The sequence below is a fragment of the Labeo rohita genome, chromosome 3, assembly GCF_022985175.1.
Source record: "Labeo rohita strain BAU-BD-2019 chromosome 3, IGBB_LRoh.1.0, whole genome shotgun sequence".
NCBI classification, from domain to species: Eukaryota; Metazoa; Chordata; class Actinopteri; order Cypriniformes; family Cyprinidae; genus Labeo; species Labeo rohita.
Window position 1 is genome coordinate 6,251,235 of NC_066871.1, and position 18,274 is coordinate 6,269,508.

Genomic DNA, 18,274 nt, shown 5'->3' on the forward strand with positions numbered 1-18,274 from the left:
CAGTAACAACAGACTTCTCCCCTCAACGCTACATTCAACATTCAGTTCACTTTCATTTGACCTTTCTTTGGCAACCGTAACCAGCCGAATGAAGCACTAATGTTTTGAATGAGAAAAAGTACCTACTGCGGCAAGGTTTAGCACAGTATAAAACTCTTGAAAGGCATACAGCGAGAAAGCGAGGGTACAAGTGCAGTGATTGTGACTTACAGCATTGGCACAAATGTGTATGGGCTCCAGTGATTCAAGGCAGAGCATGACAGGTACAGCTGTACGTTACATTTAAACAGATCATCGTGTAAAACAGGTCATAACTTTTCTCGGTGTTACACCTCGGATCATATAGGGACGAAAGACAAAATATATTGAGAGAAACTCGTAGAAACACACGAGGCCCACATGCCGTCTGGACCATCTGAATTGTTTTGTAGTATATCTCTGAACATCTACTTGCTATTGGATTTAACAAAAATAACACTTCTGAGACAAGGCATCATCACAGACGGAGGATCAGATCTGCAGGAGCTGCCATTATTGTTTGTAACACATTTTGTTCACAGACGAGATGGTCACTCTTCTTTCTTTGAGCACCACAAATGTGAAGCGTACACCTGTGATTTTGATAACCCGCTGGTTTATCCTGAAATCAGTTCCTGTAACTCTCGGATTCAAAGCAAAAGTATTCATGCCCAAGACTGATCGCTGTAATGGACTAAATTCTCATCCTGACAAGCACCATCAAACTTATCACCATCAGTACCATCAAGGTCATTCCTCTTATGCTGTGCATTTTCATGCACCTGTTATATACTGTCATACTGGATGATATATTGAATTCAAGTTTTGGAACACAAATAATTGAATGTCTGAGCTACAGCTCCAAATATGGCAGAAGCACCAAAAATGTATCATAAATGTAGCTTATTTAATTCCTCAGAAGTCATACGGTAGCTTTATGTGAAGAACAGGCTGAAATTTAAATTGTTATTATAATCATATAACCATAAAAGTGAAATCTTGCACTCATTTAAACACTCAAAAGTTGCAGTCAAGAAGCATTTTGATTGTGCAATGTCAATGTTTGGATGTATCTTTGTAAATAACAACTTAAAATCTTCTATTTTTCACACAAAGGTACTGGGAGCACTCAGAATATAGCACATGAGCTTTTTTAAAGTGTTTAAGTGCCTGATATTTCTGAAAGACTAAGTTGCTGCATAACAGGAATGACCCATATGTGAGCTGTCATATACTGTATATGCATGCTAGGAAAACCTATCTATTCTCCAGCAATACTGTCATTGCTTCTCAGCGCAAACAAGTACTGTAATACATTGTCATCTGTAAAATATTTTGGATATTAGAGATCTAACCAGAGAAGAAGTATTAACGATATATTGATTAAACTGCACTTTTAATAAGATGTAAATAAAATCTTGATTTTGATGAAGTGCTTGATTATAGGATAAGAGACGTATAAAGTCACTAATGAAAGTGCAGGTCGTTGTATGAAATTTCTTCGAAATTAAAAAAAAAAAAAAAAGCAAAACACTGTTGAAGACTTACGAAGATGGTTTATATTGTTAATATGATCTACTTTTGTACCATACCCTTAACACCCCTGAGCTAAAGTTTTGTTAAAAGTGGTCAAATATAGAAAAGCAGCTTGTAATGAGGGGCTCAGATTATAGAATTTTTTTGCACCCTCATTAATAAATGCGGGTCGTTCATGAGGGCAGAACATCTTGTCACTCTATTTTTATGCAGCTCATTGGGTCAACCTGAAAAATGTAAAGCACTATGACAGATCTTTCAGACTCTAAACCACATATTGACAATATGGGGCATGACAAGCAAATGAGGAGAGCAGCCTTGTATCTATATTGTTTCCTACAAGTAATGTGTAAAAAAGGATGATTTCAGCATGATATTGTGCAAATAAGTTATAATCTTCATACCTCATGTTCTAATACATAGATAATAAATATGTTGTGTTATACAGATCTCTTTTTCTGTTCTTGTAACTGTTGTCCTTGGAAAAAACTGTCACTCAACCACCATCTGTCTAGGAACACAAGGGAGGGGCTGGCTAATCCACTACAATATGAGGCACTGTGTCCAAACAGCATATCAGGTTGACAGGACCCTTTTGTCCAGCACGTTTAAAAGAACAAATATATAGCGATACAGGAGAGCCCACAGTCTGATGGGACCAAATCAAACCATACGGGTTCTAAACACCTCTTCAATTAAATGGGGTAATGACCCCTTCACTCCTGGGCTTCGTTCTCACTGTTACCTGTGAGAAAAGAGAGAGAGATGGTTAACTTTCAATATCAGCCTTGGACACAGCAACAAACTCTAATGGAGAAGCATTAGACCTAGCACAGACCTAATGTTTCTAAACTATATAGCCGCTTTTCCACTGCATGGTTGGCTCGGCACAGCTCGGCTCGCTCTACTTTGGCTCAGTTTGCTTTTCCACTGCAGTTTATTACTGCTTAAAAGTGGGTGTAATTATAGACTGATCATTATAGTTTCGCCATCACCTCGGCTACTAACCACGAAACAGCCATTTCTTTTATTCAAGTTTCGTGTGATGGTCTCTTAAAGCCAAGTCATTTAAAAGAAGGTGTTGGTACAAATGATACTGTGGTGGCTGTTGCTGACCTTTTGAATTTAGTGGGTTTGGTGTCTCGTTTTGCAAATCCAATGATGCTGGTAGTGATTCTTTGTGACCAATCAATGATCTGCAGTCTTTACGCGTCACATTTGTGACACAGGACCTCAAAACCAGTCGTAAAGGTCAATTTTTCGAAATTGAGATTTGTACATCATCAGAAAGCTGATTAAATAAGCTGTTAGGATATGACAATATTTGGTTGAGAGACAACTATTTGAAAATCTGGAATCTGAGGGTGCAAAAAAATCAAAATATTGAGAAAATGAAGCTCTTAGCAATGCAAAAATTAATTTTTGATATATTTACGGTAGGAAATTTGCTAAATATCTTCATGAAACATGATCTTTATTTAATATACTAATGATTTTTGGCTTAAAAATTTATAATTTTGACCCATACAATGTATTTTTGGCTATTGCTACAAATATAACCATGCTACTTAAGACTGGTTTTGTGGTCCAGGGTCACATTTTAGTATCAGTATGGCTTGCTTGGAACCTCAACTCATGTGGTACCAAAAAAAGTACCAGGTACTAGGTACTATTCACAGTGAAAAACCCCCCTAATAGTGACCTGTACCAAGCCGTACCATGCAGTGGAAAAGTGGCATAAGTTAGAATAACTGACCTCCAATGGAGTCCATGTCAGAGTCAGACACATGTGTAATGGAGAAACGAGAGACACTAAATCGGGAAAGCGGAGGTGCTGGTTTTTCATCTGGAGACTTGACGGGAGAGTTGGGTGGTGTAGCAATCTCTTCAGAGTCTTGTTCTGATGTTGAAGGGCTTTGCATCAACGGGAAATCATCTTGCCACTGAAATGCCCCACCTGTTAAGGGTGAGAGGCTTGTGAAATGTCACTAAACGAGATTAATATAAAGGAATTGTTACTGAATACTCACTTTCTTCAGAGGCATTCATTCCTGGTGAATCCTCAGGAGCAGTGACCCTATCCTGGAGCCGTGGCAGCTCCACCTCTGAAGCCTGGCCATTGGATTCTGCCTCCACAGGAAAACTGTAGTCCCCGAGTTCACCTGTGGGGCTCTCCTGAGTCAATACACGGCAAGACACAGGCTGTGAGTCATATTAGCACTGCACAAATCAATGTATTTTTCTGAAATGCTCTAAATCAATACTACAACATACAATTCTACAAACCTGATCAAACAGAAACACAGTGACATCGTCAAAGAATGACACCGCTTTTTTCTTGCTCTCCAGCTCATCACAGAAAGACTGTGTAAGTATCGAGGGCATTTTGAGGAGGCTGCGTAGATGTCGTGCACTGCTACGGTCGCTCACAATGACAGGCACCACAGGGAGCTCTTCATCACTCTCATCACTTTGCTCCTGTACGTTGTAGCTACGAAGTTCTTCATCAGACTCATCGCTATCCTCTGAATCCTCCTCATCTGCCTCCTCTCCGTTCCCCAGTGGAGCTGGAACATCTAGGTCTTCTGGCAAGGCTGGAAGAATTTTCTCCAAGGATTCATCCTGCTTTGGTTGTGAAAGTGCTGAATCTATGCCACCCTCTTTCACTGAATTTTCTTTTTCCTCATTTCCTTCCCTTGGAAGCTCCGGATTGTCCACTTTGTTGCAGGCCTCTTGTTTCTCTTCTTGGATTATCTCTGCACTGAACTCTACTATGGTAGAGTCTGAGCCTAGTGACTCTGCTGAGGAAAAATCTCTGGTGTCTCCGTTAGCCTGCTCCTCCACACCTGAGGCCTCCTGTGTTGAGGAAGAACCTTCAGACACTGTGGAAGAGTAGCATTCAGAGTTTGGATCCTCTCCGGAGTGATCAGATTCCAGCCCAATACCATCATCTGGAGTCGACTCCTTGGTCAAGCAACCCCCCATCTCTGGAGGGAAGGGAGAAAGCATAGAAATCATTGGAACCAGTGCAGGTGATGGACACAGATTTGGGTTTGTCTTTTTAAGATACAATTGTTTAGCATTAAGGGCAGCACTGTTGTCCTTTGGCACAGATATGTCATATCTCTTCTCACTCTCCATGCTATGTCCTTCTCTTCCGAATGTCTTTTTGGAGCCCTCCTTTTCTGCTTTGAGGTCAAAGACATCATCCTCATCTTGGCGACTGAAGAACATGTGGACCCCTTCACTGGGGCTTTTGTCATTCTCCATGTCATAGTCAGAAAAATAAGCAGAGTCTCTGTACTGATTCCTCTCACCATGGCTGATCAGCGGTAGATGACTGACGGATGGATGCAGGAGCATTACATCAACATCTTCATCTAGGTCCATCTGGAGCAACATGTCACACTCATCTGATTCTACACTAGTGCTAAGAGCTGGATTCCCTTCAAGGTCTTTCAAGATAAACTCTGGGGATTCATTATTCTCTGTGTCATAGCCACTGTCTAAGGATTTCGGCTGAATGGGTGTGTTGTAACTATCAGGGCTGAAGGCCTCACAAGGACTGCTGCTAGAGGCGAGATTAATTGTTTCCTCGCAGTGTCTTGACCTAGTCTCTCTCTGCAGTGTTCTGTGAGTTAGGTCAATATTGCCCACCTCTGCATAGTCCAAGGGATAATCTGCTAATACTCCAGAGGGGATATTCATGCTGTCATCACTGCAATCATTAATTTCCATCAAACTGATAGTGGAGTTGTCGGGCACTATCCTGCTGTCTGTCAAATGGTTACACTCTGAGACAGTCTTAGACAGATCCGTAGGGCATGACACCATTTTTACACACACTCCAGCAGAACCGTCTGTCCCAAGTTTAAGTTTTTGTACAGGGGATATCCTTGTTTCAAGTAACACATTTTCTTTAGTCACTACCAGCACCGATGGAAGAGTTGATGGATTCATTCTGCTGCAGCCTCCTACATGGAAGTCTGATGTATTGTTTTTAGTATGTTTATGAGCAGTGCTCTTCTGCCATGTATGAATATGCTGACTTTCTGTGACAGAATGACATTTGGAAGATGATTCAACATCCTGAGTATTTTCAGGGCTTAAATGAAGGTATTCACCACCCTCCAAGTCAACGTGAGAATTACTTGCGGTAGGTGTACTTTCCGTGGCTTCCATGTATGAAGAATGGTCTTTGAGAGCATCGATGGAATTATATGTACAACTGTTGCTTGTTTCCAACGCTCTTGATTTCAAATTCCCGACTTGAGAAGAGGGTGTAGGGTGACGCAAATCAAGGTATGCGTCTTGGAAACCCACAGGTTGTGTTCGATCGCTTAAACTGTTGTTGTTTGCTGAGTGGTTAGAGTTCCAGTTAGTTAACATGTTCTGAGAAAACAAATCTTCATCATCTTCTGGATCAGCACTCCCCCTGCCCAAAAGAAGACCATCACCAGCATCAATATCAATGCTCATGTAGTGGGGTCTGGGCACATTCTTTTGTAAGGGGCCCATCATGTCATAATAGGCCTCATTTGCCATACTTCTTTCAACAGTTCTCTGATTAGACTCGAGGTATGGGTCACAATGTGCCAAGCTGGGACTACTAAGAGAGACTGAAACTCCAAGTGGGCTTTCCTTTACCACCTCCAGTCTATGGCAGAGGCTTCCTGACCCTCTTCTCTGCTGATTAGAGTCTGAACCATGCCCTCTTACCAAATTAACATCTGGCCCTGCTTGAGGTGACTGTTCACACTGTAAATTGTGCCTGTCATTGGAAGAAAAATAAACTTCTGACTGGTCTATCTCTACCGAGCTTGGAACTCTTCTCTGGAGTGGCTCCATGGTTAGGCTACTATCTGAATCATAATCATTACCGATGGGTTCTTTAGCTGCTGACCAGTAAGTATTTGGCTGAGAGCCAATGGGGCTCCTCCTGCCTGTAGAGGACAAGCTACTGTTGCTGGCTTCAAGTCTTGGGCTGTAATCAAGATTGGTGTCTTCTAAGTTGATGTTGCACTCAACTGGCTCCTCGATGCGGATGTAGTACTCACTACTTACTGAGGGGCTGTGTGCACTTAGCACTGGAACCACACCTGGATGGTCGGACTCATAGTAGGATGGAGAAACCCCAAGAGGGAGGCTCTCACCTTTGCAGCTACCTGTGGAATTGCTAAGAGGGTAATACACATCCTGGTAATGGGGATTATTCTTTCCCAATGGTCCACTAGCTGAAGAGGAGCAGTAGGGCTGCTCAGCTCGCGCTTGCTCCCATTTATACTCAAAGTTGAGCCCCTGGCTGGTCTCAGTTACTGTCAATATATCATCCCCATTCTCAGACTGGAAGCTGTCTGCCATTGAGAAGTGTTCAAGTAGAGGAAATGAAGAAGAAGTAGACGAGGATACTTCAGGCGCAGGTGTCCTGTGAGAGCTGCTGGAGCCCAGACTTGGCCTGAGTGAGTTCCAGCGCTTCTCAAAGTCCTCTTCAGCCTCATTTGCACCCTTAGCACACAGGTAGCTTAGCAGTAGATGGACTTCCTCCACAACAGGCCTCTGCTCAGGCTGCAGCCAACAGAACTGCATTACCTCATACCTGCCCAAACATCCAACAGAAAAGCAAACATTTTAGACTATAAACTATTATTTATAAGAAACACATTATAAAGGATTAGAATAGAATAGGGCCAAAAACTATGTTTTAGTACAATTTGCTAATGCTTTATTACCGGGGTCTCCAACCCTGCTCCTGTAGATTTCAGCTCCATCCACTATCAAACACACCTGAATCAAATTAAATGATAATTACAGGCAGGTGTGTTGGAGCAGGGTTGAAACTGAAGTATGCTGGATAAACGCTATATAATCTTATTGTTTTATAGGTGCTTAAATATGGATGCTAGTATGGACAATAGCCAGAAACCCATTTGTGATGATTTGAAATATGGACAGTTTAGTATGATAGTAGCCTTGGAGTCTGAAAGTAGGGTCATTCATTGTTTAGTATTCACTGGGGGATGGAGTGGTATACTTGTACGCATGACTGCTCTTGATTAAATGGACAATAATTGGAGTGTGTGGGGGTAAAATTAATGACTGTGTGCTTCCAGGACTGGATAAATGTATGATTAATAGCCTTACAGAGGGGGAAAATTAATGACTGACCACACTGGATTTGAGGAGTATTGATTTGTTGCTCCTGCCAGGGGAAATGACTGGTGGAGGCACCTGTGGTTGGAAGATATTGATTGCTTTTCATGTATTTAAAAGAGAAGTGATTGGTGGGCGTGTCTCTGGAGGGGAACACTGATTGGTTTGGATGTGGTGATTGCAACTGGCAGAAGTAAGGGCATGGGCGGTTCATAATGATGACTGTGACTTGTGAGACGACTCACCAGCGTTCACACAGAGGCACTTTCAGCAGGGGCTTTGGCAGTTTGAGCTGCTGTTCCTTTACAGCATATGTTAAAACCTGCCTATCAGAATAGTGCCTGTAAGGCTGGTTACCCAGTTCAAACAACTCCCATATCGTCACACCTAGTGACCTGCATAGTAAAAATACACATATATAGTATTAGTATATAAAAATTTGATCATTAATTACTCACTCTCATGCCGTTACAAGCTTGTAAGACCTTTATTCATCTTCAAAACACAAATTAAGACATTTCTGTTTTAAAGCTTTCTGGCCCTACATAGACAGCAACACAATTGACATGTTCAAGGCCCAGAAAAGTAGTAAGGACATTGTTAAAAAATCCATGTGACATCAGTGGTTCAACCGTAATGTTATAAAACTATGAGAATACTTTTTGTGTGCAAACAAAATTAATGACTTTATTTAACAATTCAACAACTCTTCCGTGTCAGTCTTTGCCATTTTTTCAGGAGAGTACCAGGAGATACACGGAAGAGAAGACTATTTTAATTAAGTCCTTACTACCTTTCTGGGCCTTGAATGTGTCAGTTGCGTTGCTGTCTATGCAGGATCAGAAAGCTCTCAGATTTCATCAAAAATATCTTAATTTGTGTTCTGAAGATGAACAAAGGAATTGTTTTTCTCTGATTTATTGCTCACCAGACGTTGCTGGCCTTGGTTTGGTCCACTACTAAAAGATTGCCGTGGACTTCATCAATAAGTTCTGGTGCAATCCAGCGTAGAGGAACCCATATTTGATCTGCTGTCACATAATAGTCATCCTAACAAAGGGAAAGGGTGCATTGATATTGAATAAGAAGAAATTCAGAGACAATGTCAGAATAGCAGACTGTAATCCTAAAAGCCTTCACAGACTCACCTTGTACTTGTTGTGGCTGAGGCCATAGTCTCCAATTTTCACTGCCAGCTCTGAGGTCAAAAGGCAGTTCCTTAGGGCCAGGTCACTGAGAACAGGACAGAGTGGAACAATGTTTGCGTCATTTATAGCTCCTCTCATTGGCAAACTTTCATGACAAAATGACAAAGGAAGTCTGCAGTGTCATCTCACATTTTCCTCATGGGTGACTTACAAATAATTGAAGATGTTTGTTGAGCAAGGGGTGTTCCCCCAGCAACAAAATCACTGATGCTGGAGTCTGTGACATGTACTCAGGCAGCACCAGGATATTGTTGCCAGGAGACACCAGAGCTGGACGTCCACTGAGCGACGGGGTGAAAAATAACCATGAAAATCAATATGCGGGGAAAAGGCCAAAGGTTAGTGGATCCTCACCTGTGAATGTAATTGTGTTTGTGAAGGTACAGAAGACCAGAAGCAATCTCGCATGCCATCCGCTGAAGGATCAAAGGGTCAGGGGTCATCGAGTCTGCCGCCCGACAGCTACGGAGGTATCCTTTAACATCTCCCTGTATAATGTAAACACCATTCTTAAGAACAGCATAAGAATGCTAATCCGTGTTATCATAAAGTCCAGTTCCTTATTGCTGCAAGCAACTGTAATTCTAATACCACTGTGTCAGTTTGAAACTGTGCAAATGCACAATTCCTACAATTTCTATGACCAGCAGAGGGAGCTATTTAATTAACCATATGCTAAGCTCCATCTTCCTTGGACTGTCAGAGCAGTTTTACAGAAATGAATGGGAAATTTAAGTAAACAGCATGTTTTTAGTAATTGTGGCTGCAAAATGTTATTCTTTTCTATCTTGGAACAAAACAAAGCAATGGTGTTTTTCTTAAGTTACACTGAATGATGCCATAAAATGCTTAAACTGCTAAAACTGTGAATTAAGACACATCTGTTCCACAATCAAATAAAAATGCCTCATTTGAAGGTAACTGTATGGCACTGTGAACTCTTTAGTTACAATTATCTATAGTACATCTTAAATAAATAAATATATTACATTTTAGGAAATGTATTAACATTACTTGTAGAAATGTAGAAAATGCATGAATTCTTTCTGTGGTCCTATTATAATGTCACCATTACACAATCAGTGACCTGGCAACAACTTAATTTTTTATATTTTGGATTTAAAAACTATCCAAACCCACAGATTCTCCATAGACTTACATTAGGAAAGAACAAAAGTCTGATTATACTCTGTGGCAAGAGTTGCTAAGATCGGATTGGTCCGTAACATTTTTAAAGGCGTGGCTTTAAAGAAGGGTCAACTGGACACCACAAAGCCTCTTAGACTCAAAACTCCAACTCATGCGGTTTGTAGTTTCTTGCTCTCAAAATAACACTATGATGCTACTTCTACACATTGTATAAAACTGGATATATTTAATATAAGGAGACATCGGATGCAAAATTCACTTTTACATGGTTTTCTTGCTTATAAATGTATCAAAGCAGTGCATGGATGCAACCACCCTACAATGATAAAAAAAAAAAAAATCCATTCATTTCTTTTGTTTTAATCCCTAAAAACCTAAACAGTCTCAATTATCAAGCCGTTTCGATTTTCTGAGCAATATGATGTCATACTGCTCAGGCTCCACCCACAACTGCTGACAGACCGTCTTTTATTGTTCCGTTCGTAAAGAAGCTCACCTCCAGAAGTCTCGCACTTTATATTTTTTATGATTATTTGCTAATCGCCTTTTCTCTTCCACAGAAGTGAGGGGCGGAGTGAGCAGAGCTCATTATCATTAAAGAGACATGTACCGAAATGTGTCGCTGTGAACAGAGCTGTTTTTGACAAGGTAAAAAGGGTGTTGCTTTATTTGACCATTGAGGAATTTTATCCCAAGTATGTTACAGACATTGCATGAAAAAGACCCTAAAAAAAGTCATACCAACTTTTGGAAAATAGGCCTCTGGTATCCCCTTTAAAAATTACACTCAAGAATCAAGAAGACTGCTGACTGCTAGTATACACTCTAAAGCAGGGATATGCAATGTCTGTCCTGGAGTGCCAATGTTCTGCAGAGTTTAGCTCCAACTCTGGAAAAAAACCCTCACTGCCTGTAGCCCTAGTAATTCTGAAGACCTTGATTAGCTTGTGTTTTATTAGGGTTGGAGCTAAGGACAGCGGAACTCCAGGACCGACGTTGCTTCTAAAGGGTAGTCAGACCAACTCACCCGAGTATATTTTTACTACAGTAGGTGAAGCGTGTGGTACTAGTTGCTTACCAGAGGGCAGTGCTCCATAACCAGCAGGTAGGGTGTGACTTCTGAACACTGGGACAGACACTGCAAGAGGGCTGGATGCTGGAGCACCCTGTGGGATTCACACACTCAAACACTGAAACACTGCTCAGTTGAGAAACTGTTTAGTTACACATTCCAAATAAGAGCTGTCATTAATGTTTTATTCTGTGCGTCCGAATGAGATTTATTAACAAAAATGTAATAAATTTCAGCATACTGCATAAGATGGGGCAAGAGAGATAAAAGGAAAGGTGTGTACCAGTAAGGCTGGACCTCTTCCAGGAACTGCATCTGTTCCTGTACACTGGCACTGGCCTTTAGCTCCTTAACCACCACCTGTGTGGTACTGAGTCCAGCATTCACCTCCCCCAGCAAAACCTAAAGGCCAGCCCAAAGCACACATTAACATGTCTCACACCTGCCACCTGTGAAACTGGCAGCACAGATTTAAAGAGAGCAAACACTTGGTGTGCTATTTACCACAAACTGTTTCTTTAACCGTAGCTCATAATGAGATTACGACAGCATTATGCGTATACTTTACTGTGTGCAAAATCAACCCCATGAGTAGGGTACTCAAAAAACACTGTTGTTATCTTAGAGCCACATTACGCTTATGTTTCGGTTATAAAAGGCCTCACCTTGCCAAACCAGCCATGTCCCATTTCTTTGATGTAGAGGAGGCTATGGCGTCCGAGATCTGTAGATTTCAGCAGCTGAACTGAGGGAAACAGAGAGAAAACATACTTTCAGACTTAGCAGACACACAAATGGATGAACTGAACACACAATGAGCGGTTTGAAAGTGGCCAAACTTTAAGGAAGAGTGAGCAAAATCCAGGAAGGCACAACCTCAAGAACCATGGTTATCTCAAACTACCCCTTCTGAAAAAAAATCAAAATGACAGAAATGGACATAAATCTTCAGACACTCCGGTCCCACCTTGAACCATCGCAATTCAGCAAATAAGTTTGGACGTCGAAGATAGAGATGAAGTGCAGCTCTCTTCGTCTTGCAAGAAACCGTAGGATGAAGGTCCAAAAACGCAGTGGAATGAAGGTGCCGTTCTTCTCGGTGTCTCCATTCGCACGCCAGGGGTTTAACCCTCCAAGCCCTCGGACAGCTGAGAAAGCAGCGCGGTCTGTCTTCCTTCCCAGCAACGAAGCGCATCTCCTTGCGGTGAGATACGGCGTCCCACAACATTCCCATGATGCCCCCGGCTGGAACTCTCAGCTGGAGCCAACTCAACTCAAAGCTGCGGTAAACCAAACGGCTCCGGCTGAGATCGGTGTTTAAAGTGCCAAGTGTCCCACCAGGAGCTGGACGTATGTCTGCAGCGTAGCTCGGCACATGCCAAATGCGTCTGCTCACGCAAGCAATGCCATGAGCACATAATAACCGTCGCTCCTCTGCCCCCTTCCCTCTGTCTGTCTCAGCAAGACTATGGGGGCAATTGTAAACAAATAAAGCACTGTGAGCAGCAGAAAGACCTCTGTCATTAACACGAGCCCCCCACACACCTCCTCCTGCGCTACCAGCAGGTCTCACAGTGTGCGTGTGTGCGCCTCACAGACCCATCCCTGTATTAATGCACTAAACTGTTCTCCTCCTCTGCAGCGTTCCAGAAGCTTCTCATTCCAGCCCCTCACACTCCCCGCCACAGTTACATTGTGGCTTTTGTCCGCAGAGAAGCAGCGCCTGGTACCCCAGTACCAGCCCAGACACAAGGCCCATTCTCTGCCGCTCAGAGCCAGGATTGTCACAGAGATGACCCCCCCCCATTCCGGACACACAACTATCTCTCTTTTCTTCAGCAGACTTGAACTGGCCTTTTATATGATTTCTGTGGAATCTGTGAGTTGTGCATTCCCGTCCCACTCCTGGCATTCCCAGAGCAGCCCTGGGCCATGTTAAAAATGCATTAAAACGCAGCACAATTGCACAAGAAAACCAGCCTGGCCTACGAATGCACACTGACTAGAAGAGAAATTCTACTTAATGTGTCGACAAAAGACTTCAGACCGAGTAAAAATTGCCAACTTAAATGGTTAAGGGGATTTCAAAAGTACTAAGATATATTATTTTATGTTTAACTTCCAATATGGAAGAGAAAAACTGGTGATTTATGTATGATGGTGTTGATTCTGGTATGGAACCAGTATGATAAGTACACAAGGCTGTGCTGAATGTTAGTATTTATCATGCAAAGGTAGAAAGTGTCAGATTTCACTACACTGTTTATATGTATTAGGAAGGACGGAATACATGATTTGCGTGTAAGAGAAAGATAAAGGCAACCTAGGCTCATTGTAAATATGTGAAAAGAAACATACCTATATGTAAACTGCAATTTTAGTTGAAATGAACACTAAACTCTTGCAGAATATTATGTTATGACTTCAAAACAATCCTGCATGATTTGAACTCATATTTTTGAACGTTGTCGTCACATTTACAGCTTCACATGCATGAGTTTTTTAATTCAGTAGGTTTGCTTGGCGTTGCTCTTGAGAGATGAAGAGCTCCGATACGAACCCTGTGAAACTACGTTTCGACAAAACGACTCAAATCCGCATAAGGATGTTAAAATAGCACGGCTGCATCAACAAATGCGTTTTTAAATCACTTTTGCATTTGTTGACACTATCAGTTAGGTTTAGGGTTGGGTTTGGTGTAGGGGATATTTCCAGGACGAAGGGAAGGTTACAATTTCTGTTTCATGTTGATTTTATACATTTATGATTATATAAAATGACATAAAGTGATATATAATTTGATCTAATAGCTCAACAATTGATAGAGCAAGGCAAATACAAAATTGTGGGTTAAATTCCCAGGAAACATTACAAATGTTAAAATTAAGAAGTTTAGTTAAAATTAAAGTTTTGTCATTAATTATTCCCCCTCATGTCGTTCCAAACCTGTAAGACCTTCGTTCAGCATCACCTTTCGACAGCAACACAAATTAAAATCCAAGAGCTTTCTGACCCTGCATAGACAGCAATGCAACTACCATGTTCAGGACCAGAAAGGTAGTAAGGGCATCAATAAAACAGTCCATGTGACATCAGTGGTTCAACCTTAATTTTATGAAGCTATGGGAATACGCTGTGAGCAAAGAAAATAAAAATACCAACTTACCAGTTTCTTCTCTTCCATGTATGGACTATTTTATCAGTGTCCTTATACCTTTCTGGGCCTTGAACGTGGAAGTTGCGTTGCTGTCTATGCAGGGTCAGAAAGCTCTCAGTTTCATTAAAAAATATCTTCATTTGCGTTCTGAAGATGAGCAAAGCTCTTATGGGTTTGGAACGACATTAGGGTTGTTCCACGAGTTTCATTGTCCTGCAAAGTTTAGCTCCAGCCCTAAACAACCAGCAAATCAAGGTTATTTCAGACAGGTGAGTTTAATCAAGGTTGAAGCTAAACTCTGCAGGACATTAGACCTTGAGGGCCAGATTTGAGAAACCTGCATTAAACGTTCTATAAGCTGCTTTGAATAAATTCTCCGCTACATGAATAAGCACAATGTAAATGTCTATGTAAATGTCTTCCAGACTGAAGTCAGTGAAAACCTGTAAATGTAGTTTAGGAGTGATAAAAACACCAGGGACATTCATATGTGGAGCTTTTACTTCAGTGCATTCAGTCAAGTGTTAATTTCTGGCTCTTTGCATTAATACAGCACGCTGGAGGATGAAGAGGGGGAGGACGGAAAGGGAGCGGTTCAACCATGACCGAGCCCTTCTCAATATCACAAGGGACTCAGCGCTACCCTCTCGCTCTGCAACACCTGGACCAATCGCACGGCCGTAACCACGGGTGACGAACAATCCAGAGGCTATTGGCTGGCTCCTAAAACTCTTTCGTCCAATCCCTGCCTGCGTTTCAGGCCAGCATCCCGCTGTCTCCCCCACCCTCCCTTGATGCTCTACGCAGACAGAGCGCGTGAGTCATAGGGAGAAAACCTGACTTGCACGGCTTCACCCACCGCCATGCTTCCATACAGTCAGCCACTGAGCGAATGGATTTGACTTGATGCAAAATCAAATGTAGATTTTTATCACTCCTGAAGAAAATGTTAATGTTGTTTGCCTGGGCAAAACTCACTGCCATTATGGCAAGGCATTTTGAGTGGGTAACAGGGTGTTGCTATGCAGTTGTTAAGGTTTTCTGCATGGGTTTGCAGTTTCTAGAGTGGTAATTAGGTGGAAAATAACCTGCAAATGATTTGTTCACATAGTTTTTCAAATCTAATCTTCAGGACTGACTGTCCACACTGTCATTTTTGTTAAAATGGATCCATTTTTTCCAAGCAGCGTAGTCACGGCGGACATGTTCACTTATTCTCTACATTTTAAATGTCACATGGCACAGGGCAAAAGAGTTTTCGGACAACAACAATTTCAATTGTATACTTTGAATTATATTACATTCACATTAAGTTCCAAATTATTAAGAAAAAAAAATACTGATCTAACTGTTCAGACTGAGATACTCTAAAAAAAACTGATGTTAATATGGATCCGGTCTGAATTAGATTAGTAAACCTAAAGTTTTTTTGGTGTTTAGAATACAAAAAAAGTCAGATATGACAAATAAATAAATAAATAAATAAATAAAAGATATTTTGCTGTTTGAATATAACCTGTGAATCTGATTACCATTATAAAGTTTGGGGTTGGTAAGATTTAGTACTATTTTAATAGAAGTCTTTTATGCTCGTCAAGGCTGAATTTATTTGATCAAAAATACAGTAAAAAATTGTAAAATTGAGAAAAATTATTACATTTTAAGTGTTTTCTATTTAAATAAATGTTAAAATGTAATTTATTTCTGTGACGCAAAACTGAATTTTCGGCATCATTACTGCAGTCTTTATTGTCACATGATCCTTCAGAAATCATTCAGATATGCTGATTAGCTGCTTAAAAATCATTTATTATTATTATGAATGTTGAAAACTACTTAATATTTTCATAGAAACTGAGGTATGTTTTTATAGTTTGTCTTTTATAACCTTATACATGTCTTTACTGTCACTTTTGATCAATATAATGCATCCCTGATGAATAAAATGATTCCTTTCCTTTAAAAACCCCAAACTTTTGAACGGTAATGTGTTTTGCAAAACCTAAAATATCTAACGAAAATGTACCTGTAGGAACTTTTTTGCAAGATGCGAAATACGTAGCGCCATGTACGTTTCATGACATATTTGATGTGAAATGTCCACTGAGAGGTTCTAAAAGAGTGTTGTTGTTTTTTTTCCCCGGACCAGATAAACGTATATATGGTACGTTTCATGTGACATTGGTTTTGTACGTGTCACCGCAGTTCTGACTGAAATGTCCATTAAGTGGCACTATAACTTTAATGCTCCGTGACATTTAAAATAACGTATGGTACAGATAGCACATGTACGTCTGCAAGATGTCTGTTAAAGATCACTTGATCTGGAAATCATCTGCTGTGTGCAAACATCTGGCAGATGTCTGTAAGGTGTCAGATTTACATACATTCATAAACATCATAAACATCTTACAGACATCTAATAGATGTCTATTTGACATCTGATAGGAAACGTCCTATAGATGTACTGCAGATGCGCAAACAATCTAAAAAATACGTCTTGCAGATGTAAATGCAGACGTCAAATAGAGGTCTCTGAGATGTACCTGCTATCAGGGATCTGCACTACACCTAAACCTACCCGAAGGTATAAACAAAAGCAAATGTGACTTAAAAATGCAATCGCAGGCGTGTCAGTTTAGCTTATCACGGAAGCATAAGCCATTATTGGCTGCCTTATCAAGCACCACTAACAAATCAACATCTTCTAAACAGAATGAAAATCTACAGCTGATTTGGTTTTCAGATGCATCTGTTTCATATCTGCTGTAATATTGTTGTTAAAAACAGCTTCATTTCCATCTGTACTCTCCAGTGCTTCCATGCATTAATAACTTCCTTTCCCTTCTGCAGTCCAGTTCACATGCATCCATCATGCCAGGAGTCCTCTGGGCCGGTCTCACGGCGCATTATGCAACTGACAGATGTGTGTTCTGCTTCCAGAGACGGTTCGCTCTCCACCCCTCTCTCTGCACTGTGAGAACGTAAACAAGGCCACTGCTCTTTTTCCGGAACCATCCGTTCACAATGGGCACAGCCCTGTTCTTTACTCTTCCTGTCACAAGGCCGTTAGGAATGTGAGGGATGAATATCAGCACAGTGTGGCGCTACATTTTCAGTACTGTTTATTAATGAGAAGATGTATTCTTTGTTAGGTGTTACAATGATGAGCTATAAACACCACTGTTAACACACAGGCAGTAGGTCTATAATCTAAATCTTGTTTTCGATTTTAAAAAAAGTCTAGGGCTGCCTCCTTGCAGTTGCCACCCTGAATCACATGAGCAGTACTACTGCATTACATTTCCAATACATGGAAAAAGAAAAATCAGCACATTATTCAAAACATCTCCTTTTGTGAATCATAAATAATGACCAAAATGATCCAGATTCTTACATGACTTGCTGGGCTGTTTGGACACAGGTAGTGAGACCTCCGTGAGGGGCAGGATATAAACCTCTGGGTCGTTCTGAGAGCTGGGGGAGGCTAAAGTCGAAAGGTCAGCTTGGCCCTCTTCCCCCTCAGTATTTTCAAACTCCTACAGGGAACAAAAGGCACACAGAGACTTCAAATAAATGCTTTCTATTATAATATATTTTAAAATGCAATTTTAAATGCACCGTTACTCCAGTCTTCAGTGTCACATGATCCATCAGAAATCATAATAATATGCTGATTTGACATTATAAACATCTTTACTGTCATTTTTAAATAATTGAATGTGTATAAATGCTTAATAAAACTATTAATTCTTTAAAAAACGAAATAAATGGCACAATTCAAACACAAGCAGGAATTTCAGACTGGCATCCGTACATCAGCTCTATTACTTTATGCATACTGTGAAATTAATATGGAATTTTAATGGTCTTTTTAGTCACAGTATGATGGCAGATGAGAAAGATCTCTTGTGGTATTTTCTTTGTTATGAATCCTGGATGCCACATTTTGAAAATTGGCCAATCATCTGCTTGGACCCAGTA

General features: G+C 40.9%; 1 protein-coding gene across 2 annotated transcripts in view; it reads right to left on the bottom strand.

Moving 5' to 3' along the window:
* Positions 1-702: 702 nt before the first annotated feature.
* The window catches only part of aatka (apoptosis-associated tyrosine kinase a), a 55,178-nt gene continuing 37,606 nt past the window's right edge, over positions 703-18,274 (bottom strand). The window contains exons 3-14 of one of the 2 annotated variants that reach the window (XM_051106308.1): positions 17,688-17,829; positions 11,799-11,878; positions 11,417-11,535; positions 11,140-11,227; positions 9,267-9,400; positions 8,853-8,937; positions 8,633-8,754; positions 7,950-8,099; positions 3,841-7,150; positions 3,585-3,729; positions 3,311-3,511; positions 703-2,299 (exon numbers count right to left, since the gene is read on the bottom strand). In XM_051106308.1, the coding sequence (XP_050962265.1) occupies positions 2,271-2,299; positions 3,311-3,511; positions 3,585-3,729; positions 3,841-7,150; positions 7,950-8,099; positions 8,633-8,754; positions 8,853-8,937; positions 9,267-9,400; positions 11,140-11,227; positions 11,417-11,535; positions 11,799-11,878; positions 17,688-17,829 (4,605 nt within the window). In that variant the 3' untranslated portion in view covers positions 703-2,270. Of the gene's footprint in view, positions 2,300-3,310; positions 3,512-3,584; positions 3,730-3,840; positions 7,151-7,949; positions 8,100-8,632; positions 8,755-8,852; positions 8,938-9,266; positions 9,401-11,139; positions 11,228-11,416; positions 11,536-11,798; positions 11,879-12,100; positions 12,871-17,687; positions 17,830-18,274 lie in introns of those variants that run through there. The other variant, XM_051106309.1, reaches the window with a different exon arrangement.